This window comes from Podarcis muralis, chromosome 7 (genome assembly GCF_964188315.1).
Source record: "Podarcis muralis chromosome 7, rPodMur119.hap1.1, whole genome shotgun sequence".
Lineage (NCBI taxonomy): Eukaryota > Metazoa > Chordata > Lepidosauria > Squamata > Lacertidae > Podarcis > Podarcis muralis.
Window position 1 is genome coordinate 84,598,545 of NC_135661.1, and position 15,084 is coordinate 84,613,628.

At 47.0% G+C, this 15,084-nt stretch overlaps 1 protein-coding gene across 5 annotated transcripts in view; it reads left to right on the plus strand.

Annotated features, from left to right (window-relative positions):
- Nucleotides 1–15,084, plus strand: part of DMPK (DM1 protein kinase) — a 53,659-nt gene that overhangs the window by 17,678 nt on the left and 20,897 nt on the right. For all 5 annotated transcript variants that reach the window (XM_028742114.2, XM_077932288.1, XM_077932289.1 and 2 more), the window contains exons 2-4: nt 9,531–9,622; nt 11,041–11,124; nt 12,676–12,771. In XM_028742114.2, coding sequence (XP_028597947.2) covers nt 9,531–9,622; nt 11,041–11,124; nt 12,676–12,771 — 272 coding nt within the window. The remainder of the gene's footprint in view (nt 1–9,530; nt 9,623–11,040; nt 11,125–12,675; nt 12,772–15,084) is intronic.

Below are 15,084 nucleotides of genomic sequence, written 5' to 3' on the forward strand. Positions count from 1 at the left end.
ATGCTCCTTCAGGTATCCTGGGCCAAGGCCGTTTAGGGCTTTAAAGGTCAGCACCAACACTTTGAATTGTGCTCAGAAACGTACTGGGAGCCAATGTAGGTTTTTCAAGACTGGTGTTATGTGGTCTCATCGGCCACTCCCAGTCACCAGTCTAGCTGCTGCATTCTGGATTAATTGCAGTTTCCGGGTTACCTTCAAAGGTAGCCCTACGTAGAGCGCATTGCAGTAGTCCAAGCGGGAGATAACTAGAGCATGCGCCACTCTGAAGTGCTCAGAACTGGACACAGGACTTCCAACCAACCCACCCCTCCCGCTTTTTATTTTAACCTTCTCATATCTTACTTCTTTTGTTGTTGTGGAGGTCGGATGATCGGCAGCTGTCAGCTATTTCTTGTCCGAGCAAAGCATTTTGCAAGAGATCCGCTGTTTAAGATGCCAGTTAAAGCCTCTTCAAATGCCCTTTTATTGTGCGTTCGCAGTTATTTGTACTATCAGGGCAATCATACTATGACTCCTTTTTCAATGTCGTGTGCACCCTGCAGAAATTTTGGGGTGCCCCCACTACTTCATTTCCGACCAGTGTGTAACTTCCTGCTGAAATATTTCTCATTCCACAAATGTGGGTTTTTTTGCAGGGGAACGGTGTGGGGTTTGACCCACTTTTGTTGGGCTATTAGTAATTTGTAGACCTCTTATCCTTTGTGAATTCCCCTGCTCTGTGTGTTTTTCTTTAAAGCCTTCTAAGCCCTTGCCTATGAATACATCTTGTGGCAGGGAGTTCCAGAAGGTAACTGTGCATTGTGCAAAGTAGTCCTTTCTTTTTTCTGGCTTGAACCTATTGCCCGCCTAATATGATGCGAGAGGGAGAAAAACTATGCTCTCTACTTTCTCCTCACCAGATATCATCTTATAAGCTTCTTCTTCTTCTGTTCTTTCTTTTTTCGATATTCTATTCTATTTATTTATTTATTTATACTTTTCAAGTTTATGCATTTCACTAATTTTATACATTTCACTAATTGTACATTCATTTTATAATAATAATTTATTATTTATACCCCGCCCATCTGGCTGGGCCTCCCCAGCCACTCTGGGCAGCTTCCAACAAAGTATTAAAATACAATCGTCTGTTAAACATTAAAAGCTTCCCTCAACAGGGCTGCCTTCAGATGTCTTCTAAAAGTCTGGTAGTTGTTCTTCTCTTTCACATCTGGTGGGAGGGCGTTCCACAGGGCGGGTGCCACTACCGAGAAGGCCCTCAGCCTTTGACATTTCCAAACTTGACTTCCACCCCTCTCTTTCTGCGGTTCCTTAAATTTGTTTTTTAATATCTTCTGCATATCCACATTAACTTAATTTGCTCATTTATTTCATCTTCTTTAAGTATATACTCTTCTGAAACTGCAGGTTGTTACAAAAATCCTGAAAATGTTTTTACCTGTTTGTAATTTACCTGTAAATATTCAATAAACCATTTCCATTCATTCATATATATATATATAATTCATCTTATAAGCTTCTATCATGTCCCACCCCACCTTGCACACTGAAACATCGTGGGCACACGAACCTCTTTCCTGGTTCAATATCTTGCAAGTCTAGCAGCTGCCAGAGAGCAAATTAACCTCTCCACCCCACGCCACCTGCAACCTGGCTCCAGTCCTGCTCCTTAAACAATGCCTCAAAGGCAAATAAATATATTTACCCAAGCAAATATATTTAACTCCCTCTCGAAAATCCGCTGGAACAGGGCCAGTCTCGGACGGAGAGGGCCGAGGCGTTAAAAGGCAGCCGCTCTCCCCCCCCATTGCAACCAAGGTCAAGGCCCCCTGCGCCTTTCGAGAGTCCATCTCGTGCAATATTTCGGCAGGTCCAGAGGGAAGAGAGGAGGAACAGCTGCTCAGGGTGTGAGCCTGACCTTCTTCTCTGCCTCGGCGGCGCAGGGACTGCGAAATCCCCTCTGCTGCTGAATGGCTAAAGATCCACAAATCCCTTTGAGCTGGAAGCAGCCCACCAGGCAGGCAGCAGAACACCGCAAACCACAAGGCTCAATGCGCCTCTGATGGGCCACCATGCGCGGCTGGGGGAGGTCCATGCGCCACAACATCTGCAGGTTCAAGAGATGGTGACAGGTTGAGCTAGCTCGGGTGGGCTTTAAAAGCGCTCGCTATACAGTGGTACCTCGGCTTACAGGCGCTTCAGGTTACAGACGCTTCAGGTTACAGACTCCGCTAACCCAGAAATTAGAACTTTGCTTCAGGATGAGAACAGAAATCGCGCGACGGTGGCAGCAGGAGGCCCCATTAGCTAAAGTGGTACCTCAGGTTAAGAACGGACAGTTTCAGGTTAAGAACGGACCTCTGGAATGAATTAAGTTCTTAACCCGAGGTACCACTGTACAGGGCCTGCAAGGCAGAGCTGTTCCACCTGGCCTTTGGTTTGGCCTCAGTTCCTCCCTTTATGGTTTTGATCTATGGGCTACTTTTAAAATGAGGCTGCATTTTAAACTGCATCTTAACCTGTATTTTAAATTGTTTTTTTGTTTTTTTCCTATTATGTTTTTACTGTAATTTTACTGGTGTTAGCCGCCCTGAGCCCAGCACCACCCGCGTCCCTATCCATCAATAGCTACGAGTCACGAAAACTCCAAAGTGGAACCTTCAGCTTTTGAATCCTGGATTCTGGGGAGCGAGGAACACATTCAGGTGGTTCTTGCCTTCCTGCTCTGGTTCTGCGCCTACCCCAGAGGTATTTTATGGAGGGCAGGATCTTAGATTAGATGGGACTCTCTGGTCTGATCCACTAAGGCTCCTTTGCCCCCGATTCCTGCCCTTCTGGCTGCCTTGGTAGAGTTGCCAATGTCACACACACACACTCTCTCCTTTTCTGCCCTGGCAGTAGTAGGAGGTACACAGAAAATCTGCTGGTGATTATGCCTTCCCCATCATTCCTCCCAGCTGAAAACAAACAGCCCCGGCTTGTCTGCATGTTGGGTCATTGTCAAAGCCGATGGAGCATTAATTCATTTTTTTTTTTAATGTGGCAAACACAGGGATCAAAGATGCCCTTTGTGCTTGCATGAGAGTGGCGGAAAATCTTCCCTGTGTGACAGAGAGCCTCTCCACAGTGGTTTTTTTTTTTTTTTTTTAATTGTGGGTGTAATTCTGAAGCATGTTTTTAATGCAGTTACTGCTGCAATCATGGTAGACATTATGGATTGTTGTTATTATTATTTACAGTGGTACCTCGGGTTACATACGCTTCAGGTTGCAGACTCTGTTAACCCAGAAATAGTGCTTCAGGTTAAGCACTTTGCTTCAGGATGAGAACAGAAATCGTGCTCCGGTGGCGTGTCAGCAGCGGGAGGCCCCATTAGCTAAAGTGGTGCTTCAGGTTAAGAACAGTTTCAGGTTAAGTACAAATCTCCGGAATGAATTAAGTACTTAACCTGAGGTACCACTGTATTGCATTTATATGCTGCCCTATACCCCGTGGTCTCAGCATATGTTGTTCTGCTGTTCTACCCCAGTGCTGCCACACATTTAGCAGAAGACCCCTAAGGTAAAGGACCCCTGGACGGTTAAGTCCACTCAAAGGCGACTATGGGGTTGCGGCGCTCATCTCGCATTCAGGCCGACGGAGCCGGCGTTTGTCCGCAGACATCTTTCCAGGTCATGTGTTCAACATGACTAAACCGCTTCTGGCCCAATGGGACACAGTGATGGAAACCAGAGCGCACGGAAACACAGTTTACCTTCCCGCCAGAGTGGTACCTATTTATCTACTTGCACTGGTGTGCTTTCGAGCTGCTAGGTTGGCAGGAGCTGGGACAGAGCAACGGGAGCTCGTCCTGTTGCCGGGATTCGAACCGCCAACCTTCCAATCGGAAAGCCCAAGAGCAGGGGTCAGCAACCCGGAGCCGCATGTGGCTCTTTTACACATTTGCCACTGTTACCGGAAAAATCCGAGGGCTCCCTTGGACAAAACAAAGACACCAACCAGAGCAAATTGGAAGCAAATCAGCAGCCTGTAGGCCTGGTCTTTATTGAAGAAAAGACAGTCGCGACAGGGTGCTCCCCTCACTAGCAGGTGAGAGGAAGGACCCAGAAAAATAGTGTGCCAGGTCTTATAAAAACTTTTGAAATTCCCCTCCTCTAGGTCAAGCCCACCCCCAGAAACATCATGCATACATTACAGAAAGGAGGGGTTGAGGGAGGAGTTGGTGGTAACCTGAGTGTCTTGTCACCTGGCTGGTTCCTCCTTTCCCCCCTACCCCTTGAGTCACTTCCAGGAGACAAAGGGGAGTTTGCAGTTTCCTGCCCCCTGAGGGAAGATCTGATTATTGTCCTTTGTTTCAGTCCATGCTGAATCCACTCCCATATGCAAGTTCTTTGTGATCTTGATTGTCTTCTGTCTGGGATCATCAGGGTCGGCACAGCCACTGGGCAGAGCTCCTGCAGATGTGCTGAGACAGTGAAGGGATTATGGCTGACCAGGGCCAAGCCACCCCCCTTTGTTAGTTCTTGTCATATGGAGTAAAATAAAATGGAACAGTGCAAATCCAATGTATGGTTGATTTTCTATGAATTTATAACAGAAATGTGGCGTATGTAGTGTGTGAGTGTGTGTGTGTGAAGTTTGTACAAACAGAATGATTGGGGTGGGGGGTTCCTGCTACACCACGGCTCCGGGGCGGATACTAGCGAGGGGAGGAGGCGCATTGTACACCCCGACACTCCCCACTGTGGCAGGTGCTGTACTGGCTGTGACGTCGCATGTTAAGTCACGCACCGTCCCGACATCACCTTCCCGCCCGCTGTCAGATCGCGGCTCCGGAGATATATTTTTTTTAAATGTCGCAATGGTTTTGCGGCTCCCAGTTGTTGTTTTCTTCGGAAACAGGTCCAAGTGGCTCTTTTTGTCTTAAAGGTTGCAGACCCCTGCCCAAGAGGCTCGGTGGTTAAGACCACAGCGCCACCCGCGTCTCTGTGGAGGACTGCTATTCTTCCAGAGCTACGATTCCCAAAGCCCCTGGGAAGAGGAATGGTTTGTTAAACCGCTCTTCGAATAGGGGTGTCTCTCAGCACCCTTAACACACTACAGCTCCCAGTATATTTTTGGGGGGGAATCCATCGCTGTTTAAAGTGGCATCGCAGCACCCTAAGAAGGATGAAAAGGCGCCATTTTGGCTGGATCCTTTACCTTTAGGAACACGGGTGGTGCTGTGGGTTAAACCACAGAGCCTAGGACTTGCCGATCAGAAGGTTGGCGGTTCGAATCCCCGTGACGAGGTGAGCTCCCATTGCTCGGTCCCTACTCCTGCCAACCTAGCAGTTCGAAAGCACACCAGTGCAAGTAGATAAATAGATACTGCTCTGGCGGGAAGGTAAACGGCGTTTCCGTGCGCTGCTCTGGTTCGCCAGAAGCGGCTTAGTCATGCTGGCCACATGACCCGGAAGCTGTACACCGGCTCTCTTGGCCAATAAAGCAAGATGAGCGCTGCAACCCCAGAGTCGGCCACGACTGGACCTAACGGTCAGGGGGCCCTTTACCTTTAGGAAGGCTCTTTTTAGCGCGTGTGACAATCGGGAGAGCCAAGCAAGCCATGCTTTCCCTCCTGCCTCTCCCCCTAAGTCTTTTGCAATCTCCTCCCCAAACAAACCCCATTCCATCCTCCTGGGTCACATCCTTGAGCTATTTATAAGCTCCTTCTCTCTCTCTCTCTCTCCCTGCCTCGAGACTTCCAGCTGTCGCTCTGCCAAGGCGGCGGCGATTGCATCTCTCCCTGAGCATCTCTTTGCTTCATCTTTCCGCCGCCATGTGAGGAAATCGCTTTCGAGATCCTCGGAGGCTATCTGTTTCCCCAAACACCAAATCTCTGAGACGTCGCCGTTGCCGCCGGTTGAGTCACCCGGTTGACGCCAAGTGCTGAGGTCACCTGACCCCCCTCGCTGGGTCACGTGACCTCCACACCCCACCAGTTGGCTGCACAGTTTATTTTAAGCCATGCGCTCAGGCCTCTGGTGGTGCACAGGGCCTTCTCTGAGAAACCTCTGAGTCATGCTACCCCTGCCCAGAGTTGGCGTTGCTGTATAAGGGAAGCTCTGGCCCGCTATTAATATGACCGAGGCCAACGCCTAGGCGGTCCAGAGGCCATAGCAGGTGGGCTCGAAAATGCCACATTATTTCCCCGCTTCTTGCTCATCCGAAGGACCATCTGCCAGAGGGTAGCTAAGGCATGGAAATAAACGTGAGCGCATCTGCCTGCGTTATGTGGGGTTGATGAGCCTCTGCCAACCTGGTGCCCTCCATATTTTAGTTTATTTTTGGACGGCAATGCCCACAGAACCAGACTTTCCTAAAGGAACGGAAGACGTTTTCGACTGGAAAACAGTTGCAAACCATTGACATCGCTCGTAAGGTTAAAATAAGTTTCGTGAGGAGTAATTTATAAATTATCGCGAGGAGAATTAAGAATAGATGTGTCGGAAATGAGAGTTTATAGCCGTAACTATAGTAACAAAACGCATAATTAGAAAGGCTTTAGAAAACCGTCAGTCGAGGTTTAAGGAAGTCTCAGGCGGTGAGAGCGAAAAAATTCGAAATGATGCTTAAAAGGATGTTATTTTGGAAAATATGTGTAAAAATGAATAAAAATTATTTATTAGATAATGCCCATCTGACCTCGGCCAGGGCACTGGGTTTATTTTATTTTTGTTTATTGTGTTTATATCTCACCTTTTTCTCCAAGGACCTCAAGGTGGTGGTGGGGGGCGTGTTTCTCCCCCTCCTCATTTTCTCCCCACAACAACCCTGTGACGTAGGTTAGGCGAAGAGATGCAAGGTCCAAAGTCTCCCCCAGTGAGCTTCACGACCAAGTGGGGGGATTCGAACCCTGGTCTCCCAGGTTGTAGTGTGACGCTCCAGCCACTACACCCCATGGGCTCTCTTTCCCCCCAATTATTATTATTATTATTATTTTGCATTTTCAAATAGCTGTTGATCTAGATTCTCTGGCTTTTCAGCAGCTGTGCCACACAGAGCCGGCCCTATCGTTAGGCAAAGTGAGGCAGGGGAGAGGCAGAAGGAAGGAGAGGGGTGGCAAAGTGCGGATGTGAGCCTTTATTTATTGTATTTATTTATTTATTTAGTACAAATTAGAAAACATACATATTTACAACAAAAGAAAATACAAAAGAAAAAGAAAACACATATAACCAAGGGAAAAAAATAGAGAATACTTTGTCTCTTTTCCTATTTACAGTTATTTATACCTCTATAAAATGCTATTCACAATAAAGGAGTGAAATGAAAGGTACGATATCAGAAAAAAGAACAAAGAAAAAATAAAGAAGTAGAAGAAAAAGATCATAGGTGAAATTTTTTTAAAGTAGATAAGTATTCACTATACATAGCCGTTTCCCATCTATATTTATATTCAATTGTATAATTTCATCTTGTCCTTATCTACCTTAAATAAAGTGTTGTTGTTTTTTTAAAGACTTCCACCATTTACCTCACGCGTTTTTAATAATCCGTTCGTCAGGTCCTCTGTTCTTCATATTTTCCCTTTGGCTTTCCTTAATGTCTCCACTTTGTGTTTTTTATATTACGCACAAGATTATTCTAAACACAACTATTATTATTATTAATTAGATTTATATGCTGCCCTTCATCAAAAGATCTCAGGGTGTTTCACAAGATAAAAACACAAGATAAAAGCACACATAAATAGTTAAAACAGAAACGATGAAACAATAACCTCCCTCGCCCCCCAAAAAAACAAATTTTAAAGGCTGTAGAATATTAATCAGCCAAAGGTCTTGTTGGAGAGGAATGTTTTTGCCTGGCGCCTAAAGAAATGTAATGAAGATTTGAAATTTTGAAATGTAGATTTGAAATGTACAGACTGTTCTCTTTTGAAAGAAAACACTATGAAAATGATGTACAGATGGTAAAAATGTATAAAACCGGGTCAAACAAATGTTGGAAATGTAAAGAAAAAGAAGGGACTTTTTATCATATGTGGTGGGAATGCAGAGAAGTTTAAAAAAAATGGGAAATGATATACAATGAATTGAAAAAAATGTTTAAAATGACATTTGTTAAAAAGACAGAAGCAGTTTTGTTAGGGATTGTAGGACAAGACCTGCTAAGAAAAACAAATAATCTACTTATTTATGCTACAAAAGTGGCAAGAGTCTTGATAGCACAAGGATGGAAGAATGAGGAAATCCCAACGAAAGAAGAGGCGCAAGAAAAATTGATGAGCCACGCAGAGTTGGCTAAAAACTATGTGATAAGGACAACTGTGACTTTAAGGAAGATTGGGAACTTTTTCAAATTATCTAAAAACAACAACAACAAAATGAACTGGACTCCTTGGCAGGTTTTGAACAAACATCCACAAATTTATTGGTTGATTATATGATAGATAAGGCAAGGATATGTATAATTTTATAACATGCAGAGAATAATATGTGCAGAGAAATCAGAGAGAGGAGCTGAGGGAAGTCCCTTTTTTTGGGAGAAGGGAGGTATGGAAGGGGGGGAAAGGGGAAAAAATAATGTGTGTGATTATATGGTCTGATAATTTGTAGTAGTAGTAATAATAATAATAATAATAATAATAATAATAATAATAATAATTTATTATTTGTACCCCGCCCATCTGGCTGCGTTTCCCCAGCCACTCTGGGCGGCTTCCATAGAAACAAAAAATACACTAAAATATCACACATTAAAAACCAGGGACGCGGACTTATAAAAAATATTGGGGGGGCCCGGGAAAGCTCATGAATAATAAATAAGCTCATGAATATGCAAATAAAGTGGCGCCGCCTCCTCGTGAGCGAATAGGGGAGAGCGTGCTGCGCCTATTAATCAGCTCCAAAGGAAATTGGGTGGAGCTTTTGCTCGGGAGGGAGGGCAGGAGGCATGCAGCCCGCCCCTCCCTGTGCATTTTGGGCTGGGGGAGGGGCGGCGATGGCGCTCTGCTGGAGGGGCGCCGGAGATTATTGGGGGGGCGGAGCCCCCCCAAACGAATTTTTGAGGGGGCTCGGGCCCCCTCAAGCCCCATGGAGTCGGCGCCTATGTTAAAAACTTCCCTGAACAGGGCTGCCTTAAGAAGTCTTCTGAATGTCAGGTAGTTGTTTATTGTTATGTTGAAATTGCTTAATAAAAATATATTTTTTTAAAAAATTAAATGTAATGAAGGCACCAGGCGAGACTCCTTGGGGAGAGCATTCCACAGACAGGGAGCCACTGCAGAAAAGGCCCTGTTCTTGTTTTGCCACCCTGTGGACCTCACACAGAGGAGGCACACAGAGACGGGCCTCAGATCATAGAATTGTAGACTTGGCAGGTATCCCAAAGTCATCTAGTCCAACCCGCTGCAATGCAGGTGTCTTGGCTAAAGCAGGTGGCCACCCAGTCTCTCCTTTAAAACCCTCCAAGCTGCCCTTCTGGACGTCACTTCTTTCCCCTCCCTGCCCCCCCCCCCCAAATAATTTGCTTTTCTGTCCCACCAGCGGAGCCAGTCACCTCCAGGCTGAAAGCGCTGCGGCTGCAACGGGACGATTTCGAGATCCTCAAAGTGATTGGACGGGGAGCCTTCAGCGAGGTGAGAAGGGCTGGGGGTTTTTTGGGGGGGGGGCTCTCTCTGCTACCAGGTGCCCTCGGTACCAGATGGCCAGTGGGGCAAACTTTGCAATAGTCCAGGCGAAAACAACGCTGAAATATCGGGGCCTTCCTGGTGACCCTAGGGCAGCCTCGGCCAACCTGGTGCCCTCAGATATAATAACAATATAATAATAATTTATTATTTATACCCCGCCCATCTGGCTGAGTTTCCCCAGCCACTCTGGGCAGCTCCCAATCAAGTGTTAAAAACAGTGCGGCATTAAATATTAAAAACTTCCCTGAACCTTCAGGGTTCTTTTAAAGATAGGATAGCTGCTTATTTCCTTCACATCTGAAGGGAGGGTGTTCCACAGGGCGGGCGCCACTACCGAGAAGGCCCTCTGCCTGGTTCCCTGTAACCTCACTTCTCGCAATGAGGGAACCGCCAGAAGGCCCTCAGCGCTGGATCTCAGTGTCTGGGCAGAACGATGGAGGTGGAGATGCTCCTTCAAGTATACAGGACCGATGCCGTTTAGGGCTTTAAAGGTCAGCACCAACACTTTGAATTGTGCTCAGAAACGTACTGGGAGCCAATGCAGATCTCTCAGGACCAGTGTTATGTGGTCCTGGCGGCCACTCCCAGTCACCAGTCTAGCTGCCGCATTCTGGATTAGTTGCAGTTTCTGGGTCACCTTCAAAGGTAGCCCCACATAGAGCGCATTGCAGTAGTCCAAGCGGGAGATAACTAGAGCATGCACCACTCTGGCGAGACAGTCTGCGGGCAGGGAGGGTCTTAGCCTGAGTACTATAACTCCCATCAGCCAGCCTGGGTAAGGCTGGCTTGGGGCAAAGTTCTGGCAGAGACGGCTCCTCACAGCGCTACAATTCCCAGAGCGGTTTAACAATCCGTCCCTCTTCATGGGTCGCCCTGGGAACTATAGCTCTGCAAAGGGAATAGAGGCCCCTTGACAGCGCTCTGCACCCTCAGCAAACTAAAGCTCCCATAATTCTTTGGGGGAAGCCATGACTGTTTTTGAGTGGCTCCCCCAGATGGGCTGCCTATAAATAAAATAATATTACAGTGGTACCTCAGGTTACATACGCTTCAGGTTACAGACTCCGCTAACCCAGAAATAGTGCTTCAGGTTAAGAACTTTGCTTCAGGATGAGAACATAAATCGTGCTGCGGCGGGGCGGCAGCAGCAGGAGGCCCCATTAGCTAAAGTGGTGCTTCAGGTTAAGAACAGTTTCAGGTTAAGAACGGACCTCCGAAACGAATTAAGTACTTAACCCGAGGTACCACTGTAATAATGATGATGATGATGATGATGATGATGTATGGTGCAACTGTGGCCCAGGTATGTCAGTCCAGCCCCTTCTTTAACACACAGACTCCCACCTCCTATTTTACCTGCACAGGTAGCAGTCGTGAAGCTGAAGAGGACATCCCAGGTGTACGCCATGAAGATAATGAATAAATGGGACATGCTGAAGCGGGTTGAGGTGGGTATGGCAAGGTGCACCCTTCAGGCCCTGTGGGTGGTTTGGCTTTTATAGGTCAACACCAGCTCTTTGGATGGTACCCGAAAAGAGTGGGATTCTCAGGTGACTTGTCATGGACTGGTTGGACACAAAGGAATGGTGAGACAAACCAGTTGAGGAACCCCCAAGGGAAGAAGGCTCAGAGCCAGGGGATTGGTGGTGGGGCGACAATGAGCAGTCAGAGAGAGAAGAGGGAGCAGACTGGGAGGAGAAGGTGTCGGAAGCTGAAGAGAGGACAGGGCTTAGTGAGCAGGGAGAGTCTGGGGCAGAGAGCAGTTCAGCATCAGAGGCAGAAGCAGAGGCCAAGAGGCAGAGATGAGTCTGGCTGGGGAAAAGTCATGGGTGTCTCCCTCTCTTGCTGCAACCAGCTCCCCCCCTTTACTCACAGAACCAGAAGAGAGATGAAAAGGGTGGAGGGGAGGTTGGCTGCATGCAGACACAGTCTCCCATTGCTTGGGAAAACCCTGGAGAGGAGGCGATTTACGCTGGTAGCCAAAATTGTGGAAGCCTTTTAGGGAAAGTATTTCCAAGGTTTGATGAGCCATCAAACACCTGGTTGCCTCTCTAAACACTCACTCTCATTGGCTACATTCAGATGAAAGGAAGTACTGCACATCAACCTAATCAAGTTGTGCTTCCTTTTTGTTGTTATTTGGCTAAAACTTTTGATTGAATACAGTGGTGCCTCGCAAGACAAAATTAATCCGTTCCGCGTCTTGCGGTTTTTTCGTCTTGCGAAGCACGGCTATTAGCGGCTTAGCGGCTATTAACGGCTTAGCGGCTATTAGCGGCTTAGCGGCTATTAGTGGCTTAGCGGCTATTAACGGCTTAGCGGCTTTAAGAAAAAGGAAACAAACTTGCAAGAACTCGCAAGACGTTTTGTCTTGCGAAGCAAGCCCATAGGGAAATTTGTCCTGCGGAACGACTAAAAAAACGGAAAACCCTTTCGTCTAGCGAGTTTTTCGTCTTGCGAGGCATTCGTCTTGCGGGGCACCACTGTACAGATAATTGAACAGACTTTGTTGCATCACATTCTTCATTAAATCATCCTTCTATTGATGTATAATTTTATGGTATTACTCCAATAAAAAAATGGTGTTATGAGCCATCAAACCGCAGAAAGACACTTTTCCCCAAAGGTTTCCACTATTTTGGCCGCTGTGGGGAGGCAGGACTTTCAGTGTTGGACACTGATCCATAGGGCGAGACCTACCGTGAATGAACCACTATGTTCTGTAGGCCTGACCCCCCGAACAAGTCAGTGCAGATCATGTTCTTGCCAATAAGGAGTTAACTCCGCCTGGCACAGTGTGATTTAAAGCTGGTTCGCTCCTGGCCTGACCCACAGATGTGCAGCACTTTCACAGCAGGGATTATTTCATTTCACATTGGGGTGTCATTTTATACTGCTCTATGCTTAGCTACCCAGAGAAGATCTGAAATTAGATGGTATAACAAATAATTGTGAACTGAATTGAGAAAATAAATTGATTTCGATGCTACACCCATCAGGTTTCCTGCTTCCGAGAGGAGCGGGACGTGTTGGTCAACGGAGACAAGCGCTGGATTACGCAGCTGCACTTTGCTTTCCAAGACGAGAATTACCTGGTGAGTGATCATCATCGTTTATCTGTAGGCCGCCTTTCCATGGATAAAGCCACACTCAGGGCTGCTTACAACACGAAAAGACTTACAAAAATACATCATAAGCAGTATGTAAAAATGATTTGAAACATGCACGAACAAAACTAAGTGCCGCATTTTTCGCTCTATAAGACATACCCGACCATAAAGCGCACCTAGTTTTAGAGGAGCAGAACAAGAGAGAAAAAATCTCTCCCTCTCTGCTCAGCGCCTCTCCAGCAAAGCAGGAGGAGAAACGGAAGGGACTGGACTCCGTTTCTCCTCCCGCTTCGCTGAAGGGGCGCTGCGCAGAGAGGGAAAGCTGTGCAGTGCCTCTCCAGCGAAGCGACGCCAGGAGAGCAAGAGGGATCGGTGTGCACCGACCCCTCTCGCTCTCCAGGCTTCAGCAAAAGGAACGCGAAGCCTCCTGGAACTAATGGTCAGGGGTCCCTCTACCTTTACATTGATTATTGCCTTCATTTTATGGATCAATGGTCTCGTTAGACAGTAAAATCTGTGTTAAATTGCTGTTTTAGGGGGTGTTTTTCACCGTCTGGAACGGATCAATCCATTTTGCATTACTTTCAATGGGAAAGTCCGCTTCAGGTTAAGAACGCTTCAGGTTAAGAACGGACTTCCGGAACCAATTAAGTACTTAACCTGAGGTACCATTGTATTGGCGAAACAAATAACCCAAAGCAATACCCAACCCCAATAACCTGTAGGCATCCTGAGCCCCAAACTGGCAAACGATTCTTCCATTGCAGAGTTGGTCTAGATGATCCCTTTTGTCCCCTCCAAGTCTACGTTTCTGTGACACAACCAAAACAGTCCCTTGCGCAGCCTCAGCTTTTGTAGCTGGAGTCAGTCCGCTGGTCTGCCAGTCAGCCAGTGAGGGCTCCGCCCTCTCCAGTCAGGTGGGAAGAGGCTAGCAAATCAGGGAGCGGGTCTTGCACGACTCACAGCCAATATGGGGCTGCTGAGTATGACCTATTCATAAGAACTGAAGGAGATCCATTTGGCCCAGTGCTCTGTCTCTGACAGTGGGCAGCCGGGACTCCGGCGGAAGATCACTGGCAGGACACGGGAGCCCGGGCTCAGTTCCGGAATCCAGTTTCTCAACGAGAAAGTCAGAACAGAAGCAACAAAAGGAAAGGGAGATCTGGACATGGGTGCCTTTCCTTCCTCGCTGGATTATGTCCAGCCCACACAGGTCTGGAATTAAGAGCCTCTACATCAAAAGGCAAGCCGTCCTCCGGTTTCGAAACAAAGCGCTGACGTTTGCCATCCCTTCTAGTTTGCCAGCTGACCACCGGTATTCTGCCCCCAAATGACCACCACCGACAAATTTGTTCTCTCTGGAGTTTAGCCTTTTAGGGTGTTGGTGGGCATGCAAGTTAGCAGGGAGTCGTCGCTTTGTGGTTTAGGGATGACCTGGATTTTGGAGTGAGTCAAGACATTTTGTTTTTTAATTCGGAGGGGAAAGGGAGGAGTGGTGATAGACGGCCCCTGTGGCGGCTACATCGCTTTCGCCGAGAGCTGTGAGGCAAAGAAGCTTTTCGCAGACCGAAGGCTTATCAAATGCCTCACCTTATCCTCATGATGGCTAACCTGATACCCCATATAGGAAACCCACAAGGAATAATAATAATAATAATTTATTATTTATACCCGCCCACCTGGCTGGGCTTCCCCAGCCACTCTGGGCAGCTTTCAACAAAATATTAAAATGCAGTAATGCATCAAACATTAAAAGCTTCCCTAAACAGGGCTGCCTTCAGATGTCTTCTAAAAGTAAGATAGTTGTTTATATCCTTGACATCTGAAGGGAGGGCGTTCCACAGGGCGGGTGCCACTACCGAGAAGGCCCTCTGCCTGCTTCCCTGTAACTTGGCTTCTCGCAGTGAGGGAACCGCCAGAAGGAAAACCTGAGCACAACAGCCCTCTCCTCGGAAAATTGTATTCAGAGGCATATTTTGCCCCCCTCGGTGGAGGCAGTACATAGTTTCAGTTTAGTAAAACTGTAGCCTGCCCTGAGCTTTCAGGTAACAAAGGCTAAACAGAGAACGGCGTATTCTACAAATGAAGAACGGAGCCCTTCAAATTCGCACGCCAGCCTTCACTAAGTCGGTATAGTTAGCATTTACCTCAGCTTCTCCATCTGCAGTATGGGGATAATAATAATAATAATACTATCTTGCCTCGTAGGGTTGTTTAAAGACAGCTGGGGAAAATAGTAGTATATAAAATAAAATAAAAATAATAACTAGGGTCGGACAGAACTTCTTTACTGACTCC